Source organism: Hemitrygon akajei, chromosome 7, assembly GCF_048418815.1.
Source record: "Hemitrygon akajei chromosome 7, sHemAka1.3, whole genome shotgun sequence".
NCBI lineage: Eukaryota > Metazoa > Chordata > Chondrichthyes > Myliobatiformes > Dasyatidae > Hemitrygon > Hemitrygon akajei.
The window spans coordinates 47,089,402-47,111,488 of NC_133130.1; the positions used below are offsets into that span (position 1 = coordinate 47,089,402).

Genomic DNA, 22,087 nt, shown 5'->3' on the forward strand with positions numbered 1-22,087 from the left:
ACCATGATCATCTGAGGGAAGGATAATATTTTAGTTATTTTATAGATATGACATATTTCATAGGTTTTTTTTGCAAAAGATCCCTGAGTAAATATTAAATATGCAACTCTGCTGAAATACTTTGTGTGAGGTGTCCTCTAATGTAAATGCTTCATAGTCGATGAATTATGTTTGGCCATTTTGTTTTAAGATAAAGCACATATAAATTGATACACAGATGTCAAAAATGAAAATAAATGATCAGTTAATTTATTCTAATTTTAATGATGAAGCAATATTCCTCTACTTTACTAACACCCGCTTTCACAAACGTTCAGGAAGTATTGTAAATGACATAACAGGGGATGATAAAACCTGAATAGGCTGTCTTAAAGCTGGAGAAGTCCTCCTCCTCCTCCCATTTACATTTAAACAATGCTGTGCACGTACATTTTGTTTCTGAAGTATCAGCAAAATTAGATACTTTGATCTACAATTTAAGACTATAGTGCTCCCAAATGCTAAGCTGAAACATTATAATAGTTTTGTAAAATAAGTTTTTTTCTGTTTTTATGTGTAATGTATAGTTACATTCTTTAAATTATCTGTTCATCTAAATGTAGCATAATGAATCTATAACAATTTTAGTAAAAACAATTGAAGATAATTCCTATTGACCTTTGGGTCTAAATTTCTACTAACCCTATTAAGCTTAAACCTTTATTGTTTCAGTGAATATTATACTTGTAGCTTTCATCTTTCCCCAAAATTTCAATCCACTTTTTAATAACAGAACACCCAGTCTTCCAGTTACTGCTGACCCAATCTCTCTTACAATTTCATCATTATCTTCCGATATAAATAAAATATTTTGTTGATTCACTGGCCCACATAAAATTAATTGGTGGCAAAGGCTGAAGACAATGATTTTTTGTATTTCCATATTCAATTTGTTGATCTCACAGACTGGGTAGTAAACAGTCTGACAAGGCATCGGAGATAGTAAGAAAGTTAGGGCTGCGGTGGTATTATGCATACATAGAGATACTCCACATTTCTGTGGATGGCATTTTCAAGATATAGTAAGTCTTTGAAGAGGAGGAAATAACAACAGAGATCACTGCACTATTGGTAACACTGACATCTTGCTTAATAGTACATTTCTCAGGAACATAGTGAATGAAATTCTTGTTAATTCTTGTAAATTTTCTCTGCACATCTTTCCTGTCAGTAGGTGACCAGAACTGCACACAATACTCCAAATTGGGACTCGCCAGAGTCTTATACAACTTGAAACATAGCATTCCAACTTCTGTTCTCAGTACATTGACTTATGAAGGCCAATATGTCAAAAGCCCTCTTTATCAACCTTCAATGTCAATTTCAAGGAATTACGGATCTATATTCCCTCTGTTCTACTGTACTCCTCAGTGCTCTATTGCTCACTGTTTAAGTCTGACCCTCGCTTATCCTCCCAAAGAGCAAGATTTGGTGTTCCAGTGTACCATATCTTCTTTAAATCACACTTTGAAACCTGGCAGTTTAGTTTGCGAGCTTATACAAAACAATCTTTAACAATTCACAGTTAATGTCATAAGAATTAAACCTAAATTCTTATGTAATTACACCCAACTCACCTGTCTAAACTTTGCCCTTGCTTCTTTTTCTTTCATTCTTCCATGTGCAACTAAGTAATCAAAAACTTCTCCTACATTGCAAGGATGTAAAAGGAGAAAGCATGTTTACTGAATGCACAGTCTAATATTACACTTCTTCCCAAACATGTTCACTTTTCAGGGCTCTATACAAATGAACTCTGAAAAGCAAAGGGGTAGAAATATATCCTTCATTGCTTGCATTACACATGCAGCTACAACTTCCCAAAATTTGGATCCATTATTCAGCGACCAAGGACAAATTTCAACCACAAAAGACTTTTTGGCTAGCTTTATCACAGTCCATGTTTGTTGGACCTTAGAATTACCAACACTAAGTTAAATGTACAAAGGAAGGACAGTCTCACTTCCATTTAAGAGTGAAAATAAAACACTTTAAAGGTTGCTGGAGATCCTTGACTAGAAGACAGCCACTGAATTGACTTAGCACCAAATCAACAGATAAACAGCTGAGGAATACAACACAAATCCATTTACATTAATTAAAATAATACATGGACAATTAAGAAACAATCAACAGCAGGTGCACCACTCAGTTACTATAGCTGTAGGCAAAATATATGCAACAGTTAGCAATACTACAAAAAATAGGCTAGGCAATTTATTTTTAATTCCATGAAATAAAATGATAAGTGACAGTCATCAAAAAACAAATTACAGGTCAAATATGAAAGTCAGCATCACAGAACTTTTCTTCAAATATTTAAAGTGACAATTTGAGGAAAACTGGTTTTAATGCTTTTTATTGGTTGTGCTACTCTATGTACTGTTCAACTATGAAGTGATCAAAATTAACAAACGGCACAGCCCCTCCCACTAATATATGCAAAAAAAAGTCACTTCAGATTTACACTCCATTTACAACTAAATGCAGATTATCTTCTCAAATTCCTTGAATAGTCTGTGCTCATGCAAAAAAAAAGTAAATTAGAAGAGACCAAAGTAATTCAAGGTAAAAAAGTCTTACAAGTTTCCTGTTTAAACTGTGTGCCTTCCAGATTGATGACAAAGCTGAATGGAAGTTTTATGGAGATTCAGTGATACAGAGGTTCACAGCAGGAGTTGAATTTCAAAGAGTAAAAAGTGGCAGATTTATCTTTAAATGGGACAAAGCTTGAAAAACAATATATGTTGTGGCAGTCTGGTGTATCTGGTGTAACATTACTGCATTCCAATGCATTTTTCTTGTAGATATTTTTAGATAAAAGTTGATGCAAAGAACATTTTGCTGGCATTAGAAGTTTTACTGTCACATTATTTAAACATGATTTTACCCTACCATTTTCTGAGGCAGAGATCAAAAGGAAACTGCTAGAAGAATTTAATGGATTTAGTTTTGTTAATGGATAAGAAACTTTGTATACAAAAGAGGAACAACTGTATGTGCCCATGTTTGTTACTTAAAGATAATTTGACCCAAATTGATTTGTCATCATTTAGTTATTATTTGCTGAGGATTATGAGAACAAAATTCTTTAACTTTTAACTCTCAACAGAAAAAGCACAAGTATAAGATACACCAAAATGTGAAGATTAAATAAAGTTGAATCTTTAAGGAAACCGCATCTCCTCCATTTCCCAGTCATCTGCCTTTGCCCCATCTTTGCGCTGTCTTAAGGTGCACTTAAGGTGCTTAGAGGTGCACTTGTCTTCACCTGTCACTGCATAAGATTCTACACCAAACATATAATCCGTCGTCATTGGTGCAATCTTCAACAGGACTCTACATCTTTACCACTCCCCACCTCCCCCTCCAACTCCCATAGGGATTATTCCCTTCATGATTCCCTTGTACATCCTTGCTGCTGCACTAATCTCCCTCCGGGCATTTAAGTGCAGAAGTACTACACCTGCCCATTCACCTCCATTCAGGACCTCAAACTGCCCTTACAGTTGAGGCAACATAATACCTGCGAATCTGTTAGGGTCATTTACTCATCTGGTGCTCCCAATGTGGCTTCCTCTACATTGGTGAGACCCGACGTAGATCAGGGGACCCCTTTATTGAGCACCTCTGTTCCACCTGGATTTCCTGGTGGCTAACCATTTTAATTCCTATCCCCATTCCCATTTTGACATATTGGCCCATGCTCTCCTCTTCTGCCATGATGAGGCCACTCAGGTTGGAGGAGCAACGACTGATATTTCATCTAGGTATTCACCAACCTGACTGCACAAACATCGATTTTCCCCCCAACTTCTGGTAATTATTTCCCCTCCCCCTTTCTTCTTTAATTCCCCTCTCTCACCTCTTACTGCTTCTCCTCACCTGCCTATCACCTCTCCCTGATACCCCTCCTCCTTCCCTTTCTACTATGGTCCACTCTCCTCTCCCAGCATATTTCTTCTTCACCAGCCCTTTACCTACAGCACCTAACTTCAAACTCCCCTCCCCCACCCACCTGGGTTCAACTATCACCTTCTAGCTTGTCCTCCTTCTCCACCCCACACCTCCTTCTGTTGCCATCTTTCTCCCTTTCTTTCCAGTACTGTTCAAGGATCTCAGCCCGAAATGTCAACAGTTTATTCATTCCTATAGATGCTGCCCGACCTGTTGAGTTCCTCCAGCATTTTGTATGTTGCTTGGATTTCCAGCATCTGCAGAATCTCTTGTGTTTATTAAATAAAGTTAATGCGCAAACAATAAAGGGAATTAATTTCCAAGGGACCACTAGGAGCATAACAGTTTCCCCCCCCCCCCCCAATACAAAGCAATAATGATAAACTGTTTACTAATTTTCTAATCACAAACAAGAGAAAATCTGCAGATGCTAGAAATCCAATTGTGTGTGTTACTAATTTTCTAAACTTATCATTCCTCAACAGATCCATAACTAAGCACACCATACTGGAAAGATTGCTGATATTGGTATCAAACTGTACTTTCAGGTGCCCTAAGAGCTAAATTGGAACCAGGTTATTCAGAAACAGGTTTCTTACAGAAATCAAAAGGAGATTATACCAAAAACTTAATTTTGAAATATCCAAAAAGGGATAAAGTTCGGAAAAGATAACCAACGATGCTGAAAAAATATTTCTTTTGATTTTAAAAGTACATTTAACAGAACTACTTGAATAAAGTGAGTGATACAAATCCAACATTATTTCAGTGAGATCTTCTCCTTGTGGAAACCACATATTACAAGAAACAGCCAAAGCCTAAACTTACCCCCACTTGCATACTCCATAATTAAATACAGCGTCTTCTCAGTTTCAATTACTTCAAATAATTTCACTGGAAGAGGAGAAGATTGTTTATAAACAACAGTAATGAAATAATTATTGAAAAAGTAATCACCATGGAAATAAATTATTCTGATACTGTCAGCAGCAGTACCATAACAGTTAAAAAGCATAAACTCTAAAAGCAAAGTAACTACGTAGTAAAAAAAATCCTTATGTTTGAATTCAATACTACATTTGAAAGATTTAAGCATTTAAGCTGGATGTAGATGGGCGTTTAACTTTTCCCCATTTTTGTATTTCAAAGATATTTGAATTTCATCATGATATTGCAATGTTAATGACAAACGTCTGCGTCACTCTGACCGAGTTTCAGTGGTCACAGATATGTATTTTTTTGAAGGTTTCGTATTTGAAAAATAAATTTGCTTCAATATCTATGCACAGTATGTATTTGAATCCACTAGCACGCTCCACAAAACATACATTTAAATAATGAAAATATACAGTGGAAAGAGAAACAGAATTTTGTTTAAGGTTGGAAATCTATCACCAGAACATGCACAATGTGGAAAAGTTAGAAATAGAAAATGCTTTAAGTTGAAGAGAATGGGAAATGTTTTAAGTTGAACAGAAAAAGGAATGTTCGTGGTTGGCTGGAGATCAAGACAGATTGAATGACAAATGTTCGTTGTGATACCAATTGAGGAATGGCTATAAAGGCTTGTATTCCCAGGCACACTTCTTCCAGGAGCTTTGAATATTGGGGGATGGAAGAAAATAGGAGAGAAAGAATGCAAAGATTCTGATTTATGGGATATGAACTGAAGAAGCTGAAATAAAAACTGCAGATGCTGTGAACATCATTGCACTTTTCAGATAGTCAGCACCCATCTATTTCAAATATATCCATCTTCTACTCTCAGTCAGTCCTATGTCCTCTTATCCTCCCCTGAAATTGCTAAATTAATTATTTAAACAATGGCTGTTATCCCCTCAGAAATTGAATGTCTTCAAGTGCATGGCAATTAGTAATTCTTCATTTCTCTACCTGCTTGGGGTAGCAAGATAGCTATCATAATTGAGACGGATCCTGTTGTACTCTCTTTAAAAGATTTTTTTTTCAATTGACATGACAGATTTATTCATCAATTTCATCAGAGAAGGCAATAAGCCTAAAAACCTGATAAATTCCAAGGACTTGATTATTAGCATTTCAGAGTTATCTCTGAGCTGGTCACGGAGATAAACCTGTGCTCTGGTTATGGAGATAATGTTTACTCTGGTTACCATCTTCCAAAATTCTGTAAGATTCTGGAATATTCTGCAGTTTGGAGGGAAGCAAATATGCCCTATTATTAAAGAAAGGAGGGAGAGATATAATAGGGAACTGCTGATCAGTTACCAGACAAAGCTCAACACAGATAGAAAATAATGACTGAGAAGTGTTGTACTGGACTTATGAAAGAGAAACTATGTTTAATGAATCATCTGGAGTACTTTGAGAATACGTCTAGAAGAGTAGATGAGCAGGGAACTAGTGAGTGTAGTGCATTTGACCATAAGATATAAGAGAATTAGGCCATTTGGCCCATCAAGTCTACTCAATTTTATCATGGCTGAGCCAAGTTTCTTCTCAGCCCCAATCTCCTGTCTTCTTCCCATATCCCTCATGCCTTGACCAATCAAGAATCTATCAACCTCCACCTTAAATATGCAAAAAGACTTGGCCTCCACAGCCACCTGTGGCAAAGAATTCCACAGATTCACCACTCTCTTGATAAAGAAAATTCCTTAGCTCGATTCTACAAGGACGCTTCTCTATTCTGAGGCTGTGTCCCTCTAGTCTTGAGACTCTCCCACCATAGGAAACATCCTCTGTGCCTCATGCCTTCAAGGCCTTTCACCATTTGAGAGGTTGGATTGGTAGAAGGCTTTATATAATGTACAGCATAGGAATTTGCTGAATAAACACAGAGCACTTGGAATTCAAGTTAATATACTATACACAAATAGACTAAGAGTTTGTTAACAGACAGAAACTAAAGAGTTGAAATAAACAGACCTCTCTCGCTTTGAGAGGCTGTGACTAGCTCTTTGTGGTCCAGCTATTAATAACCTATATCAACAAAATTTGTTTAGAGGACTAAATGTAATATTTCCAAGTCTGAATCAGAATCAAAGTCTTAGAACCACACAGCACAAAAATAGGTATTTCAGCCTACCTTGCCCATACCAATCATCAAGTGCCCATCTATATTAAATCACATTCAGCAGCACTCAAATATTTTATAATCTTCTGTGCCTTGGCAATTCAAAGGATAATTCAAATCGTTTTAAAATGTTGTGAAAATACCTGCCTCCACCACCTTTTCAAGCAGTACTGAGAGGTCTGCACAGAGCACTGGTTGTGTTCAAATTTGGATTTCTAGATATTGGGGGCATTAGGAGATCTAGTGACAGGGCTGAAAATGGTGTTGAGTTAAAACATCAGGTATGTTATTGAATAGTGAAAATGGCTAGGGGCTGACTCCAGATCCCAATTCTTATGTTATCACATACAGAACTTTCTTTTGTTGTCTCAATGAACTGGAAAGTCAGGTACTGACTGTTTATTGATGATTAACTGTTAAAGAGTGAAAATTCCACAAGAATCACATAGTTCACTGAATCCACTGTAATCACTTTCATCACCTTTCAGTGGAGAGTGGTTGCTATTCCAATGAATTGTTATAACAAGTCAAACCCCATAATTTATGCCTGTAATCAATTTGTTAGGAAAAAAACAATAAAAATACTTTCATCAATACACCCTGATGCAACAATCTTGGTGAAAGAAAGCATGTGATATACATTCTACAGGCTACTACTTTCAATCATGGAGGTGGGTTTTGGTCAAAGAAGACTTTAAAAGTATGATGTCCTCAAATTACTGATATGAATGTATTTGAAGCTGTAACAAAGGCTTTAGAGCTACTTCCCAAGAGAAGTTTTTAAACTAAGAGGAATAACATTGGATACAAGAGTGCTAGCATTTCCCAGGAGACCTTGATAAAACCAAAGCTAAGATTAAAGGTAGTTTTGCCATGATACTCTAAAAATAATCTTTTTAATGCTGCTGAATGTTGAGAAATCTGTGAGGAAATTGACACACATGGTTGTCCTTCTGTGAACTTGGGTGAAGCATATGCCATTCCCACGTGCATTGCATCTTTACTTCTCACTTCCCTACAGATATAGCTGGAGCTGAGTTATTTGGTCTTTCTTAGCATGATCCACGTGATTAACATATGGATAATCTTGGTTTGGTGACTGTTACTGAGAATTGGAGAATGTATACCATTATATTTTCCCTGCTTCTGTAGCTTTTGTGGGTGGAATAGTAAAAGAAAACGTGTACTTAAATAGTTCAGTTGTTTCTGCTATAACAAAAGGATGCAGGCTGCAAAGATAACCTAGAAATACCCAATAAATTACACATAGAGTAACATTCCTCAACTCTGGACCCTTGTTGAGCTTATCAACTTTGCCTTCAACTTCCACCCTTCCCTCAAATTTACATGGTCCATATTGGACCTTTCTTGATTTCTCAGTCTCCACCTCTGGGTGCAGCTTGTCTACTGATATCTTTTTATAAACCTACTGATTCTCACAACTATTTTGAGTATACCTTCTCCCACTCTGTAAGTTGTAAAATTGCTACCCCTTTTCTCAGTTCCTGTTATCCATTCCAAAAAATCTGAGAGGTCCCCCTTCTTCAAAGAATAGGATCTTCCTTCCACAACCATTGTTGTGGCCCTCACCCGCATCTCCTCCATTAATTGGACATCCTCTCGCACTCCATCTTTCTGTCACAATAACTGGGATAGAGTTTAGCTTGTTCTTACCTGCCTCCCCATGAGCCTCCACATCCAACATATTCTCTGCAACATATGCCATTTTTAACAGGATCCTCCCACTAAACTCATCTTTCCCTCCTCCCACTCTCCACTTTCTCTATATATGTGACTCCCTTGTCCACTCATCACTTCCCACTGATCTCCCTCCTGACATTTACCCTTGCAAGCAGGACAAGTGTGGCAAATGCCCCTACATCTCTTCTCTCACAACTATTCAGGGCCTCAAACAGTCCTTCCAGGTGAGGCGACACTTCCCCTATGAGTGTATCAGGGTTGTCTATTGTATCTGGTGCTCCTGGTGTAACCTACTCTGCATTGGCAAGATCCAACAAAGATTTGGGAACCTCTTCGTTGAGCACCTTCGCTTTGTCCACCACAAAGGGCAAGTTTTCCTGGTGGCCATACATTTTAAGTCTACTCATTCCAATTCTGACATATCAGTCCATGTCCTTTTCTACTGTCATGTTGAGACACTCTCACGTTGGAGGAGCAGCACATTATATTCCGTCGATGTGGCCTCCAACCCTACTGCATGAACATCTATTACTCTAACATCTGGTAATTTTATGCCTTCCCCCTTCTCTTTTTCCATTCCCCATTCTGGCTCCCCTCTTATCTCTTCTCTTGCACATCAATCCATCTGGGGCCCCTCTTCCTTCCCTTTCTCCCACGGTCCAATCTCCTCTCTTATCAGACTACTTTGTCTACAGCCCTTTGCCTCTTCTACCCATCACCTCCCAGCTTCTCAATTCATCCCCCACCCTCACTCTCCTACCTCCCCCCCTTCTGGTTTCATCCATCACTTGCCAGCTGGTACTCCTTCCTCTCCACTGGTTATCCTCTCATCCCCTCACTTATCCTCCCCTGCCATCACCTCCCTCCTTCCCGGTGTTCTATGGTCCATTGTCCCCCTCTTATTAGATTCCTTCTTCTTCAGCCCTCTCTCTCTTTGACCTGTCTCCTCCCAGCTTCTTTACCTCATTTCCCCCCCCCCTCCACTAGGCACCCACCTTCCTCCTCACCTGACTTCACCTCTCACCTGCCAGTTTGTACTACTTTCCCTCCTCTAATATTCTTTTTCTGGTTTCTTCCCCCTTTCTGTCCAGTCCTGATGAAGGGTCTCAGCCTGAAACATCGACTGTCTATTCTTCTCCATAGATGCTGCCTGATATGCTGAGTTCCTCCAGCATTTTGTTTTCTTGCTCCGGGTTTTCAGCATCTCCAAAATCTCCTATGTTTAATAAAACTCTAATGAAAATGTCTGGTTGCCATACAAGTTCCCTGTTACGTCCTGAGACAGGAAGGTTTAATGCTCAATGAAACTCGTATGTATATTAATTTTCTAAGAATTATTTTAAGAAACACATTGCAATAACTATTCTAAGTAGGCACAAGTACTTTTAAAAGTCCTGGGATTCAATCTATTACACTAGTCTTATTTTTCTAAAAGAAGTACTGAGTTAAAAAGAATGCAATAAGAAATAGATTTGGGAGAGGTGTGTGAGGTGTCAAATCAGAAAAACAAAAACCATAAATTCAAGATTGAACATTGGAAACTCATGTCAGAGAAACATCTTACCATACAACTCATAAGATTTGCTATCTTTATTAGCCAAAGTCAAACACAATAGAAAACCTGACAAACCTACTGCAATTCTTTGAGGAAATTACAAGCAGGGTAGACAAAGGAGATGCAGTAGATGTGGTATACTTGGATTTTCAGAAGGCCTTTGACAAGGTGCTGCACATGAGGCTGCTTAGCAAGGTAAGAGCCCATGGAATTACAGGGAAGTTACTAGCATGGGTGGAGCATTGGTTGGTCGGCAGAAAACAGAGTGGGAATAAAGGGATCCTATTCTGGCTGGCTTCCGGTTACCAGTGGAGTTCCACAGGGGGCGGTGTTGGGACTGCTGCTTTTTATGATGTATGTCAATGATTTGGACTATAGGATTAATGGATTTGTGGCTAAATTTGCCAATGATACAAAGATAGGTGGAGAAGTGGGTAGTGTTGAGGAAACAGAGAGCCTGCTGAGAGATAGTTTAGTGGAATGGGCAAAGAAGTGGCAAATGAAATACAATGTTGGTAAGTGTATGGTCATGCACTTCGGTGGAAGAAATAAATGCGCAGATTATTATTTAGATGGGGAGAGAATTCAAAATGCAGAGATGAAAAGGGACTTGGGAGTCCTTGTGCATGATACCCTAAAGGTTAACCTCCAGGTTGAGTAGTTTGTGAAGAAGGCGAATGCAATGTTGGCATTCATTTCTACAGGTGTAGAATATAAGAGCAGGGATGTGATGTTGGGGCTCTATAAGGCACTCGTGAGACCACACTTGGAGTATTGCGTGCAGTTTTGGGCTCCTTATTTTAGAAAGGATATACTGACATTGTAAAGGGTTCAGAGTAGATTCACGAGAATGATTCCAGGAATGAAAGGGTTACCATATGAGAAACGTCTGGCAGCTCTTGGGCTGTATTCCTTGGAGTTCTGGAGAATGAAGGGAGATCTCATAGAAACATTCTGAATGTTAAAAGGCCTGAATAAATTAGATATGACAAAGTTTTTTCCCATGGTAGGGGATTATAGGACAAGAAAGCACGGCTTCAGGATTGAAGAACAAACATTTACAACAGAGTTGCAGAGAAATTACTTTAGTCAGAGGGTGGTAAATCTGTGGAATTTGTTGCCACAAGCAGCTGTGGAGGCCAAGTCGTTAGGTGTATTTAAGGCAGTGATAGATAGGTTCTTGATTAACCAGAGCATCAAAGGGTATGGGTGAAGGCCACGGGACTAAATGGTGATGCAGACTCGATGGGCCGAATTGCCTACTTCTGCTCCTATATCTTATGGTCTTATAAAACTAAGTTTGCAAATATAATGGTGGAGCCTCCCCACTAGTTTGATGTGCACCATCTTCAGCCTTTTCATGAGAGACTTTTCTATGTCAGAAAACTAATTCACATATTGTGTGATGCTGACAATTTAGTTAACTCTTGCCTGACAAAGAAAGCTGCACAATACAAAGATATATAGGCAGATAGATCATATCCAATTTCTACACTACTCTAATTTCAGCTAGCAGTGCTGAATGGGGACCTTAGCACCTAGTGCTCAAAATTCAGCTACACTTGTCAGAGATCTCCATCATTTAAAAAATGACACAGTGACTTTGGATTTTAGCTACGGATTAAAGTAATTTTTTTAAATTATGAGATAGGGAGGATAATCTCAATCCTTTCTCCACAGTAGAGTAGGGATAGGAAAGGAAACAGCTGAAGGAGCCTAAGGGTAAGTTTTACCATATAGAGGGTGGTGTGTATATATAACAAGTTGAAAGGTACAATTACAATGTTTTAAAAATAAATCATCTGGACAGCCATATGGATAGGCAAATTTTAGAGGGATAAGGGCCAAAAGCAGGAAAATGGAATTCAGAGTCAGGCTTTTTGGTTATGCACACCTCTCACTCCTCAGGGTCTCCAATAATGAATTGCCACAGCCAATGAAACAAAACCCAACCTGAGACACTGGATTCGGAATAGGCAGATATTATAAAGTGAGCAAAAATTTTGTAAGAAAAAGCTGATAAAATACAGAGCACCTCTTACAAATATTTATCATATTTTGAATGGAGAAAGATGGTGAATAGACCTGTAGAATTTAAAAAACGATGATCTCATGGAAGAATACAATTACTGATTAAAGTTAATAAGTTATGATAAGTATGTATTCCAAAATGAGTAAAATTAAACCTTACCTATATTGGGATGATTCAAAATCTTCATAATTCTTACTTCTCGAAAGAGCTATTAAAATTAAAAAATAATGTTAGAAATGTGCATTTTCTTTTAAAAATAACACTACAGACAGTTCTCCATTTTAGTATAAACTTCTGAAACTCATCATGAAGCCATCTGTGCAATAGAGTGCAATACAAGGAGCATCTATTTTTGATCTTCAACAGAAGACTGGGATTAGTGTCAAAAGAAACATAATGCAGAACAGAACTATTCAGTGTACTAATACACAAGCTCTTTCACCTTTGCAACCTTGTTTTTGAATCCAGCCCGAGGGAGGACCTTCCGTGATACAGTTGCATGCAAAAGTACTTTAACACTGAAGTGCAACTGCAAAGTAGTATTGTAATTGGTATTTGGAGATTATCTGAAACTCGGGGCATGAACTGTATTATAATTGGCAGCCAAGCAATAAGAATCTCTGCAGATCTCATATAATTTGCCTCCTAACTTTTATGCTTGACTGAAGGTATTCACGAACACAAATTGAACTGCAGCACCTGGAAACTACATGCAACTTAAAGATCAAGAAAAAAATCCTTGCCATACCTGCTTAATCCTAAAATAGATCAGCTTTAGGTGACATGGTTAACCTGCTTCTTTGTTACTGAACACAATATCTACCCAAACATTTAACATTTGTCAAATGAATCGGGAATCTAAATGTTATTGCTATTCGATGATTATTTGTAATCTGATTGCATCTGAAGTGAATTAAGTCAACCCAATTTCTATTTCCTTTTTCTATGTGTTATCAACTTTTTATTTCATCTTTTTAATTTCACGTCATATTGGATTTCTCAGAAATATCATCATATGTTTCTTGTTGAATGAACTACTTTTAAATACATTATCTATTCTGTGAGACAGCATACCAGTAACCTTGTACAAATTGACATCTTGCAAAGCATCAAGATGATGTCCAGTTAGTTTCATTTTTACATAGGTCATAACAGTTAGCTGAAATTGCAGGAGTTCACCATACTTCTCTTAGGATAATGCCATTTTTCCATTATAGACACTTAAAGAGTTAGAAGAGATCTCAGAACAGTCTTCCATAAAAAATCTTGGCTGCATAGGAAACCACTACAAAACAGCTTTGGAGGTACAAGAGACTGCAGGTCCTGGAATCTGGAGCAACAAGTAACATGCAGGAGGAATTCATGTGTCCAACAGCATCTGTTGTGTGGGGAGTTGGCAGGAAGAGAGGAAGAATGCCCTACAAAACTCCTTCCAAAGGGAGGAGAAAAACTTTGTCAACAGCTGCATGCCATAGACAGACTCTGCAATGGAGAATAAATGGAGATAAAAGAGACTACAGATAGTAAGAGGTGAATGAGCATCAAATTTATAGGGATTCAGCAGATTGCTATGGTCAGTTACTCCCACAAAATCTCCTGCCAAACTTTATTTTTTTGGTTCTCTAGTCTAGCTTGCACTTCAGTTGTAATAAAATCAATTCATAAAACATTGAGGTCAGAACTCACCATTATCATGGAGTAAATGTGACAGTGAATGCACACTTGTGCATTTACAATCAAACATGCAGAAATTACAGTCCAACTCAATGCATGCTGATCTCTGCAGATCAATTCATTACTTTATTATAATCATTCTATTATTTATATTTCAATTCTAAGATTGAAAGATAAAGAAAGAAGGAAGATAAAGAATGGTAGGGTGAAGGAACCATGGGTGACAAGTGAAGTGGAAAATCTAGTCAGATGGAAGAAGGCAGCATACATGAGGTTTAGGAAGCAAGGATCAGATGGGTTTATTGAGGAATATAGGGTAGCAAGAAAGGAACTTAAGAAGGGACTGAGAAGAGCAAGAAGGGGGCATGAGAAGGCCTTGGCGAGTAGGGTAAAGAAAAACCCCAAGGGATTCTTCAATTACGTGAAGATCAAAAGGATGACAGGAGTGAAGGTAGGACCGATTAGAGATAAAAGTGGGAAGATGTGCCTGGAGGCTGTGGAAGTGAGCGAGGTCCTCAATGAATACTTCTCTTCGGTATTCACCACTGAGAGGGAACTTGATGACGGTGAGGACAATATGAGTGAGGTTGATGTTCTGGAGCATGTTGATATTAAGGGAGAGAAGGTGTTGGAGTGGTTAAAATACATTAGGACGTCTAAGTCCCCGGGGCCTGACGGAATATTCCCCAGGCTGCTCTACGAGGCCAGGGAAGAGATTGCTGAGCCTCTGGCTAGGATTTTTAAGTCCTCGTTGTCCACAGGAATGGTACCGGGCAAATGTTGTCCCCTTGTTCAAAAAAGGTAGTAGGGATAGTCCGGGTAATTATAGACCAGTGAGCCTTATGTCTGTGGTGGGAAAGCTGTTGGAAAAGATTCTTAGAGATAGGATCTATGGGCATTTAGAGAATCATGGTCTGATTAGGGACAGTCAGCATGGCTTTGTGAAGGACAGATCGTGCCTAACAAGCCTGATAGAGTTCTTTGAGGAGGTGACCAGGCATATAGATGAGGGTAGTGCAGTGGATGTTATCTACATGGATTTTAGTAAGGCATTTGACAAGGTTCCACACGGTAGGCTTATTCAGAAAGTCAGAAGGCATGGGATCCAGGGAAGTTTGGCCAGGTGGATTCAGAATTGGCTTGCCTGCAGAAAGCAGAGGGTCGTGGTGAAGGGAGTACATTCAGATTGGAGGGTTGTGACTAGTGGTGTCTCACAAGGATCTGTTCTGGGACCTCTACTTTTTGTGATTTTTATTAATGACCTGGATATGGGGGTAGAAGGGTGGGTTGGCAAGTTTGCAGACGACACAAAGGTTGGTGGTGTTGTAGATAGTGTAGAGGATTGTCGAAGATTGCAGAGAGACATTGATAGGATGCAGAAGTGGGCTGAGAAGTGGCAGATGGAGTTCAACCCGGAGAAGTGTGAGGTGGTACACTTTGGAAGGACAAACTCCAAGGCAGAGTACAAAGTAAATGGCAGGATACTAGGTAGTGTGGAGGAGCAGAAGGATCTGGGGATACATGTCCACAGATCCCTGAAAGCTGCCTCACAGGTAGATAGGGTAGTTAAGAAAGCTTATGGGGTGTTAGCTTTCATAAGTCGAGGGATAGAGTTTAAGAGACGCGATGTAATGATGCAGCTCTATAAAACTCTAGTTAGGCCACACTTGGAGTACTGTGTCCAGTTCTGGTCACCTCACTCTAGGAAGGATGTGGAAGCATTGGAAAGGGTACAGAGGAGATTTACCAGGATGCTGCCTGGTTTAGAGAGTATAGATTATGATCAGAGATTAAGGGAGCTAGGGCTTTACTCTTTGGAGAGAAGGAGGATGAGAGAAGACATGATAGAGGTATACAAGATATTAAGAGGAATAGACAGAGTGGACAGCCAGCGCCTCTTCCTCAGGGCACCACTGCTCAGTACAAGAGGACATGGCTTTAAGGTAAGGGGAGGGAAGTTCAAGGGGGATATTAGAGGAAGGTATTTCACTCAGAGAGTGGTTGGTGTGTGGAATGCACTGCCTGAGTCAGTGGAGGAGGCAGATACACTAGTGAAGTTTAAGAGACTACTAGACAGGTATATGGAGGAATTTAAGGTGGGGGGTTAAATGGGAGGCAGGGATTGAGGGTCGGCACAACATTGTGGGCCGAAGAGCCTGTAATGTGCTTTATTGTTCTATGTTCTACGATGGCCTCTATCTGCCAATACTGTACTTTGTTACTGTAACACTTTATTACTCCGTGTTCTGTTATTGCATTCTTTTGCACTACCTAAATGCACTGCTGTTACGAAATGATCACCATGGATGGCATGCATTACAAAAAATTTTCAGTGTCTCAGTACGTGACAATAATGAACCCATTAACCAATTTGTATGTCATTTCTCAACAATAAATAACTAAAGTCAACGAGACTGAGAATCCCCACATGACAGAGTAACATGAAAAGAAATTCCACTCCTCATGTGATAGCTCAAGAAGATATAAACACCCCATTTTTTCCTCCATAATTTGATGGTGATGATTACAATGTAGAGAGGATGACTGGTTTTGTTGGTTCTTCTCCACGGCCTCAGGCCCCCGATGCTCTTGCTGCTTGCAATGCAATGTAACACACAATAGTGAAATCTGCACACCCATGTTTGTAGGGATGCAATGTTCCTAGCGCTCTGCATTGGGACTTCCCCGATAGTCATGAACTGCCTCATGATCTATGACTCACTCAAAGTGGTCAGCAGGACACCTCTGGTAACATGGTTCTGCCAGAAAGATCACAACTGAATCACCCAGGCAAGAAGCAGCTCAAGAGAGAAATGATGGTGAAAATGCTCCACTTCATATTGGTAGAGGCAAAAATGCATGCTTGATGAATAACAACATCTCTAGGTTTGCAGCTGGCATTAGGAAGAAGTCAACCATACCAACGTGCATTGTGTACAGAAGAGCCTGTCCAATTTGATTTCACCTGTAAATATTTGCCATTCTGGGCAAAAATTACATTGTGCAACCAATGCTGAAAAACAGGCACTACCTGGTCCAATTACTGGGCTTGTATGTCACAGTATACTGGACGAGGTGTCATTCTGGTGCACAGAGCAGACTCTGTCTAGTGGACATTGCGCTGGAAAAGGTCCAGTTGGATAAATACAGCAAGCTGCTGCTCTCAAATACTCACAAGATGTCTGTGGGCAACTGTCAACATGATGAACATTTAAGTTTCATTCCTGCAAAATCTGGATAACTATTTTGTTATTGTAACTATGCAAACAGTTAAGGTAAACCTCTAGGTTTCAAAGATCAACAAAGCTTTTTTCTAAGATACTAAAGGTATGGTTGGTATCCTCTCCTATATGAAGAAAGAAAAATAACAGACAAGGGGCAGTACAGAGGCTTTCATCCATCCAGATTCATTCCCAATCTCTGGTACAGTCTGGAATTTGCATGTTCTCCTGGTAACCACATTGGTTAACTCTGATTTAGCCCCACATGCCAAAGATGTGTTGGTTGGTCGGCAAATTGGCAACTGTAAATTGCCCCTAATTTAGGAGAGTCACAGGAGATTCACGGAGAACTGGTAAACACATAAATATAATAAAGGTTATCCAAGTGGGAGAACCTGATTTTTCAGAATTGCTGAGAGCTGTCATAAACCAGATAGGTAGAGTAGCTTTTACTATGTAGTAAGAAAATACTTTAAAGGTGATTCTAATAACTCCTTTATTTCAAATATTTGCCATTTTACAAAGTTACCTTGATTACTTTTCTACTTAGCTGTATTCTCTGGTTTTCCTGCACATTAGAACATCTGTTGAAGTTAGAATAATTTTATTATCTTTGCCAATATGGGCTGTTGCCATGAATTTAGAGCCTGGAATCAGCCCAACTGGTTGAAAAATTGCCGCAAAGGAGTTCCTTTTCATGTAGCCAGTCTATAACACTATTAACTTATTTTGAAATATTTAGAGCTACCAAGAAGAAAACTGGTATATCAAATTAATCAATACTTAGATTGAATAAACTGTCAACAATACATTACTACTATTTCAAAATGGGCTTACTGACAGCAACAAAAATTCTTATCGTTATAGGTGACATTGCACAATGGGATTTATTCCTATGCATGGCAATATGCATAGAAACATTCAATCAAAGGTTGTCACTGCTTTTGTGTAATCACAAGCAATATTGTACATCAGTTTAGTTCACATAGAAACATAGAAAATAGGTGCAGGAGTAGGCCATTCGGCCCTTCGAGCCTGCACCACCATTCAGTATGATCATGGCTGATCATCCAACTCAGAACCATGTACCTGCTTTCTCTCCATACCCCCTGATCCCTTTAGCCACAAGGGCCATATCTAACTCTAGGTTAGATAAATCTCTAGACATAAATGTCTAGGCTAAAAAGATCAATCAACCTTCTTCTTAAGTTACTGACAGTATGGTTGTTGTACTTGCTAATGAAAGTAAGTTGCGACAAGCACACAAGGAGGCTACAAAGGAACACAGATGGGCTATGTGAGAGGGTAAAGATTCGGTAATGAAGTATAATGTGGGAATATGTGGAAAATATTTTGGCAGGAAATATGAAAAAGTTATCTAATTGGTGTGAGGGTGCAAAGCTCTGAGAAGTAGAAGGATTCTTGTGCTCTACTTCACAATTCATAAAAAGTACAGCAAGTTATTAAGAAAATTAACAGTGCTATTGTTTATTAGACCACAAGACCATGATATAGGAGCAGAACTAGGCCATTTGGCCTATCAAGTCTGCTCCGCCATTTCATCATGCCTGATCCATTTCCTTCAGCTCCAATCTCCCACCTTCTCCCCGTACCACTTCATCCCTTATCGTGAGGTTATGCTAATATTATTAAGTTCAAAGTTCAAAAGCTCAAAGTAAATTTACAACCAAAGCGCAGATGTGTCACCACATACAATTCTGAAATTCATTTTTAAAAATTTACTTACACAGCATGGAGTTGGCCCTTTTAGCACTTTAAGCCATGCTGCTCAGCAACCCGATTTAATCCTAGCCTAATCATGAGATGATTTACAATGACCGATTAACCAAAGCACAGAGGAAACACATGTGGTCACAGGGAGAATGTACAAACTCTTTACAAGCAGCGGTGAGAACTGAACCTTTATTCCCTTTAGAGCATTATGCTAACCACTGCACTACCATGCCACCCTACAGTAGCATACTCAATGCAAGCATTCTTCTTCAGGGCATCTTCAATCACTTCAATAACCATAATAATAGTGTTGAAGTATTTTGAGAGGCTGGTGTTGAAGCACATCAGCTCCTGTCTCAATTGTGACTTGGATCCACTCCAATTCATCTACAAACAACAGGTCTACAGCAGATGGCTCTTCGCACAACCCTGGAACATCTGGACAGCAAAGCCGCATACAGCAGGATGCTTTTTTATTAATTACGGCTGGGCATTTAACACCACCATCCCCTCAAAACTAATCAGTAAGCTTCAAGACCTAGGCCTCAATACCCCCTTGTGAAATTGGATCCAGCATTTCACTTATAGAATCCAGTCAGCTCAGATTGGCAAAAATGTCTCCTCCACAATCTCCATCAGCACAGGAATACTGCAGGTATGTGTACTTAACTCCCAGCTCTACTCGCTTTACACCTATGATTGTGTGGCTAAGTACATCTCCAACACTATACAAGTGTGCTGATGAAACCACTGTTGTGGGCTGTATCAAAGGGGGAGATGAATCAACATACAGGAGGGAGATTGAAAACTTAGCTGAGTGGTGTAACAACAACAACCTCTCACTCAATGTCAATAAGACCGAGGAACTGATCCACTCTGGAAGGAAAAACTGGTAAAAAAAAAATTGCAGTATGCTTCTGTGCAGAGGGACTCGGGAGTGCCTTTGCATGAATCACACAAGGTTGGTTTGCAGGTACAACAGGCTTTCAAGAAGGCAAATAGAATGTTGGCCTTCATTGCTAGAGGGATTGAAATTAAGAGTAGGGAGATTATGCTACAACTATACAGGGTAATAGTGAGGCCACACCTGGAGTACTGCATTCAGTTCTGGTCTCCTTACTTGAGGAAGAATATGCTGGTTTTGGAGGCAGTGCAGAGGAGGTTCACCAGGTTGATGTTAGAGATGAGGGGGTAAGACTATGAGGAGAGGTTGAGTATTGCCTAGAAATGTACGTACTGGAATTCAGAAGAATGAAAGGAGAGCTTATAGAAACATAGAATTATGAAAGGGATAGATAAGATAGAGGCAGGAAAGTTGTTTCCACTAGTAGTGAGACTAGAACTTGGGGACATAGCCTCAAGATTCAGGGGAGTAGATTTAGGATGGAGATGAGGAGGAACTGCTTTTCCCAGAGAGTGGTGAATCTGTGAAATTCTCTGCCCAATGAAGCAGTGGAGGCTACCTCAGTAAATATATTTAAGATAAGATTAGACAGATTTTTGTATGGTAGGGGAATTAAGGGTTATGGGGAAAAGGCAGGTAGGTGGAGATGAGTCCATGGCGAAATCAGTCATGATCTTATTGAATGGTAGCGTGAATCCTGAGGTTCCTGTACCACCTTCTTGATGGCAGCCGCAAGAAGAGAGCATGACCTTGGTGGTAGGGGGCCCCGATGATAGATTCTGCTTTCCTTCAACACCACTTTGTGTAGATGTGCTCAGTGGAGGGAAGGGCTTTACCTGTAATGGACCGGGCCGTATCCACTGCTTTCATAGAATTTTCCATTCAAGTGTATTGGTGTTTCTACACCAGGCTGTGATGCAGCCAATCAGTATACTCTCCACTACACAACTATTTGCAAAGTTTTAGAAGTCATGCTGAATCTTTGCAAACTCCTAAGGAAGTAGAGGTGCTGCTGTGCTTTCTTTGTCATTGCACTTACGTGCTTGGCTCAGGACAGATATCCGAAACAAAAACACCAAGGAATTTAAAATTGCTAACCCCCTCTAGCTTTGATCCTGTGAAGAGGACTGGCTCATGGACCTCTAGACTCTTCCTCCTGAAGTCAATAATCAGCTCCTTGGTCTTGCTGACATTGAATGAGAGGTTGTTGTTGTGACACCACTCAGCCCGATTTTCAATCTTCCTCCTATATGCTGATTCATTAAGATAGTGGTGTTGTCAGCAAACGTAAACATGATATTAATCTATGCTTAGCCACACAGTCATAAATGTAAAGCGAGTAGAGCAGAGGGCTAAGAACACAGCCTTGTGCAGCACTTGTGCTGATGGAAATTGTGGAGGAAAAGTTGCCAATTCGATCTGACTGGGGTCTGCAAGTGAGGAATTTGAGGATCGAATTGCACGAGGTATTGTGCTCAAGGTCCTGAAGCTTATTGATTATTTTTTCGGGGTGATGGTATTGAATGCTGAGCTGTAGTCAATAAGGAGCATCCTAATGTATGTATCTTTGCTGTCCTAGCATTCCAGGGTTGAGTAAGGAGCCAATGAGATGGCATCTACTGTGGATCTGTGGCTTCAATAGGGAAACTGGAGTGGATCCAAGTAGTTTCTCGAGGGAGGGAGGGAGGGAGGGAGAGAGAGAGAGAGAGAGAGAGAGAGAGAGAGAGAGAGAGAGAGAGAGAGAGAGAGAGAGAGAGAGAGAGAGAGAGAGAGAGAGAGAGAGAGATACTTTATTCATCCCCATGGGGAAATTCAACTTTTTTCCAATGTCCCAACCTCAACAACCTTGTTGTTTCATCAACAACCTCTCAAAACACTTCATCACTATGGATGTAAGTGCTACTGGACGATAGTCAGTGAGGCAGGTTACCATGTTCTTAAGCAATGGTATAACTGAAGCCTGCTTGGAGCAAGTGGGCATCTTAGAAAGCTGAAACAAGAGGTTAAAGATCTCAGCGAACACTCCAGCGAGTTGATCAACACAAGTCTTTTGTACTTGGCCAGGTACCCCATCTGGTTCACCCTCCTGAAAGAAGAAGTCACGTCAGCCTCAGAGACTGAAATTGCAGGATCATTCAGGGCTGTGGCAGTTTGTGATGGTCCTTCCATGTTTCAATGATCAAAGAGAGCACAGAAAGCACGGAGCTCATCTGGA

General features: G+C 39.7%; 1 protein-coding gene across 15 annotated transcripts in view; it reads right to left on the bottom strand.

The window, feature by feature from the left end:
• The window catches only part of mark1 (MAP/microtubule affinity-regulating kinase 1), a 180,068-nt gene that overhangs the window by 36,425 nt on the left and 121,556 nt on the right, over positions 1 to 22,087 (bottom strand). For all 15 annotated transcript variants that reach the window (XM_073050782.1, XM_073050777.1, XM_073050779.1 and 12 more), the window contains 3 exons: positions 12,499 to 12,547; positions 4,825 to 4,890; positions 1,617 to 1,687 (listed from right to left, as the gene is read on the bottom strand). In XM_073050782.1, coding sequence (XP_072906883.1) covers positions 1,617 to 1,687; positions 4,825 to 4,890; positions 12,499 to 12,547 — 186 coding nt within the window. The remainder of the gene's footprint in view (positions 1 to 1,616; positions 1,688 to 4,824; positions 4,891 to 12,498; positions 12,548 to 22,087) is intronic.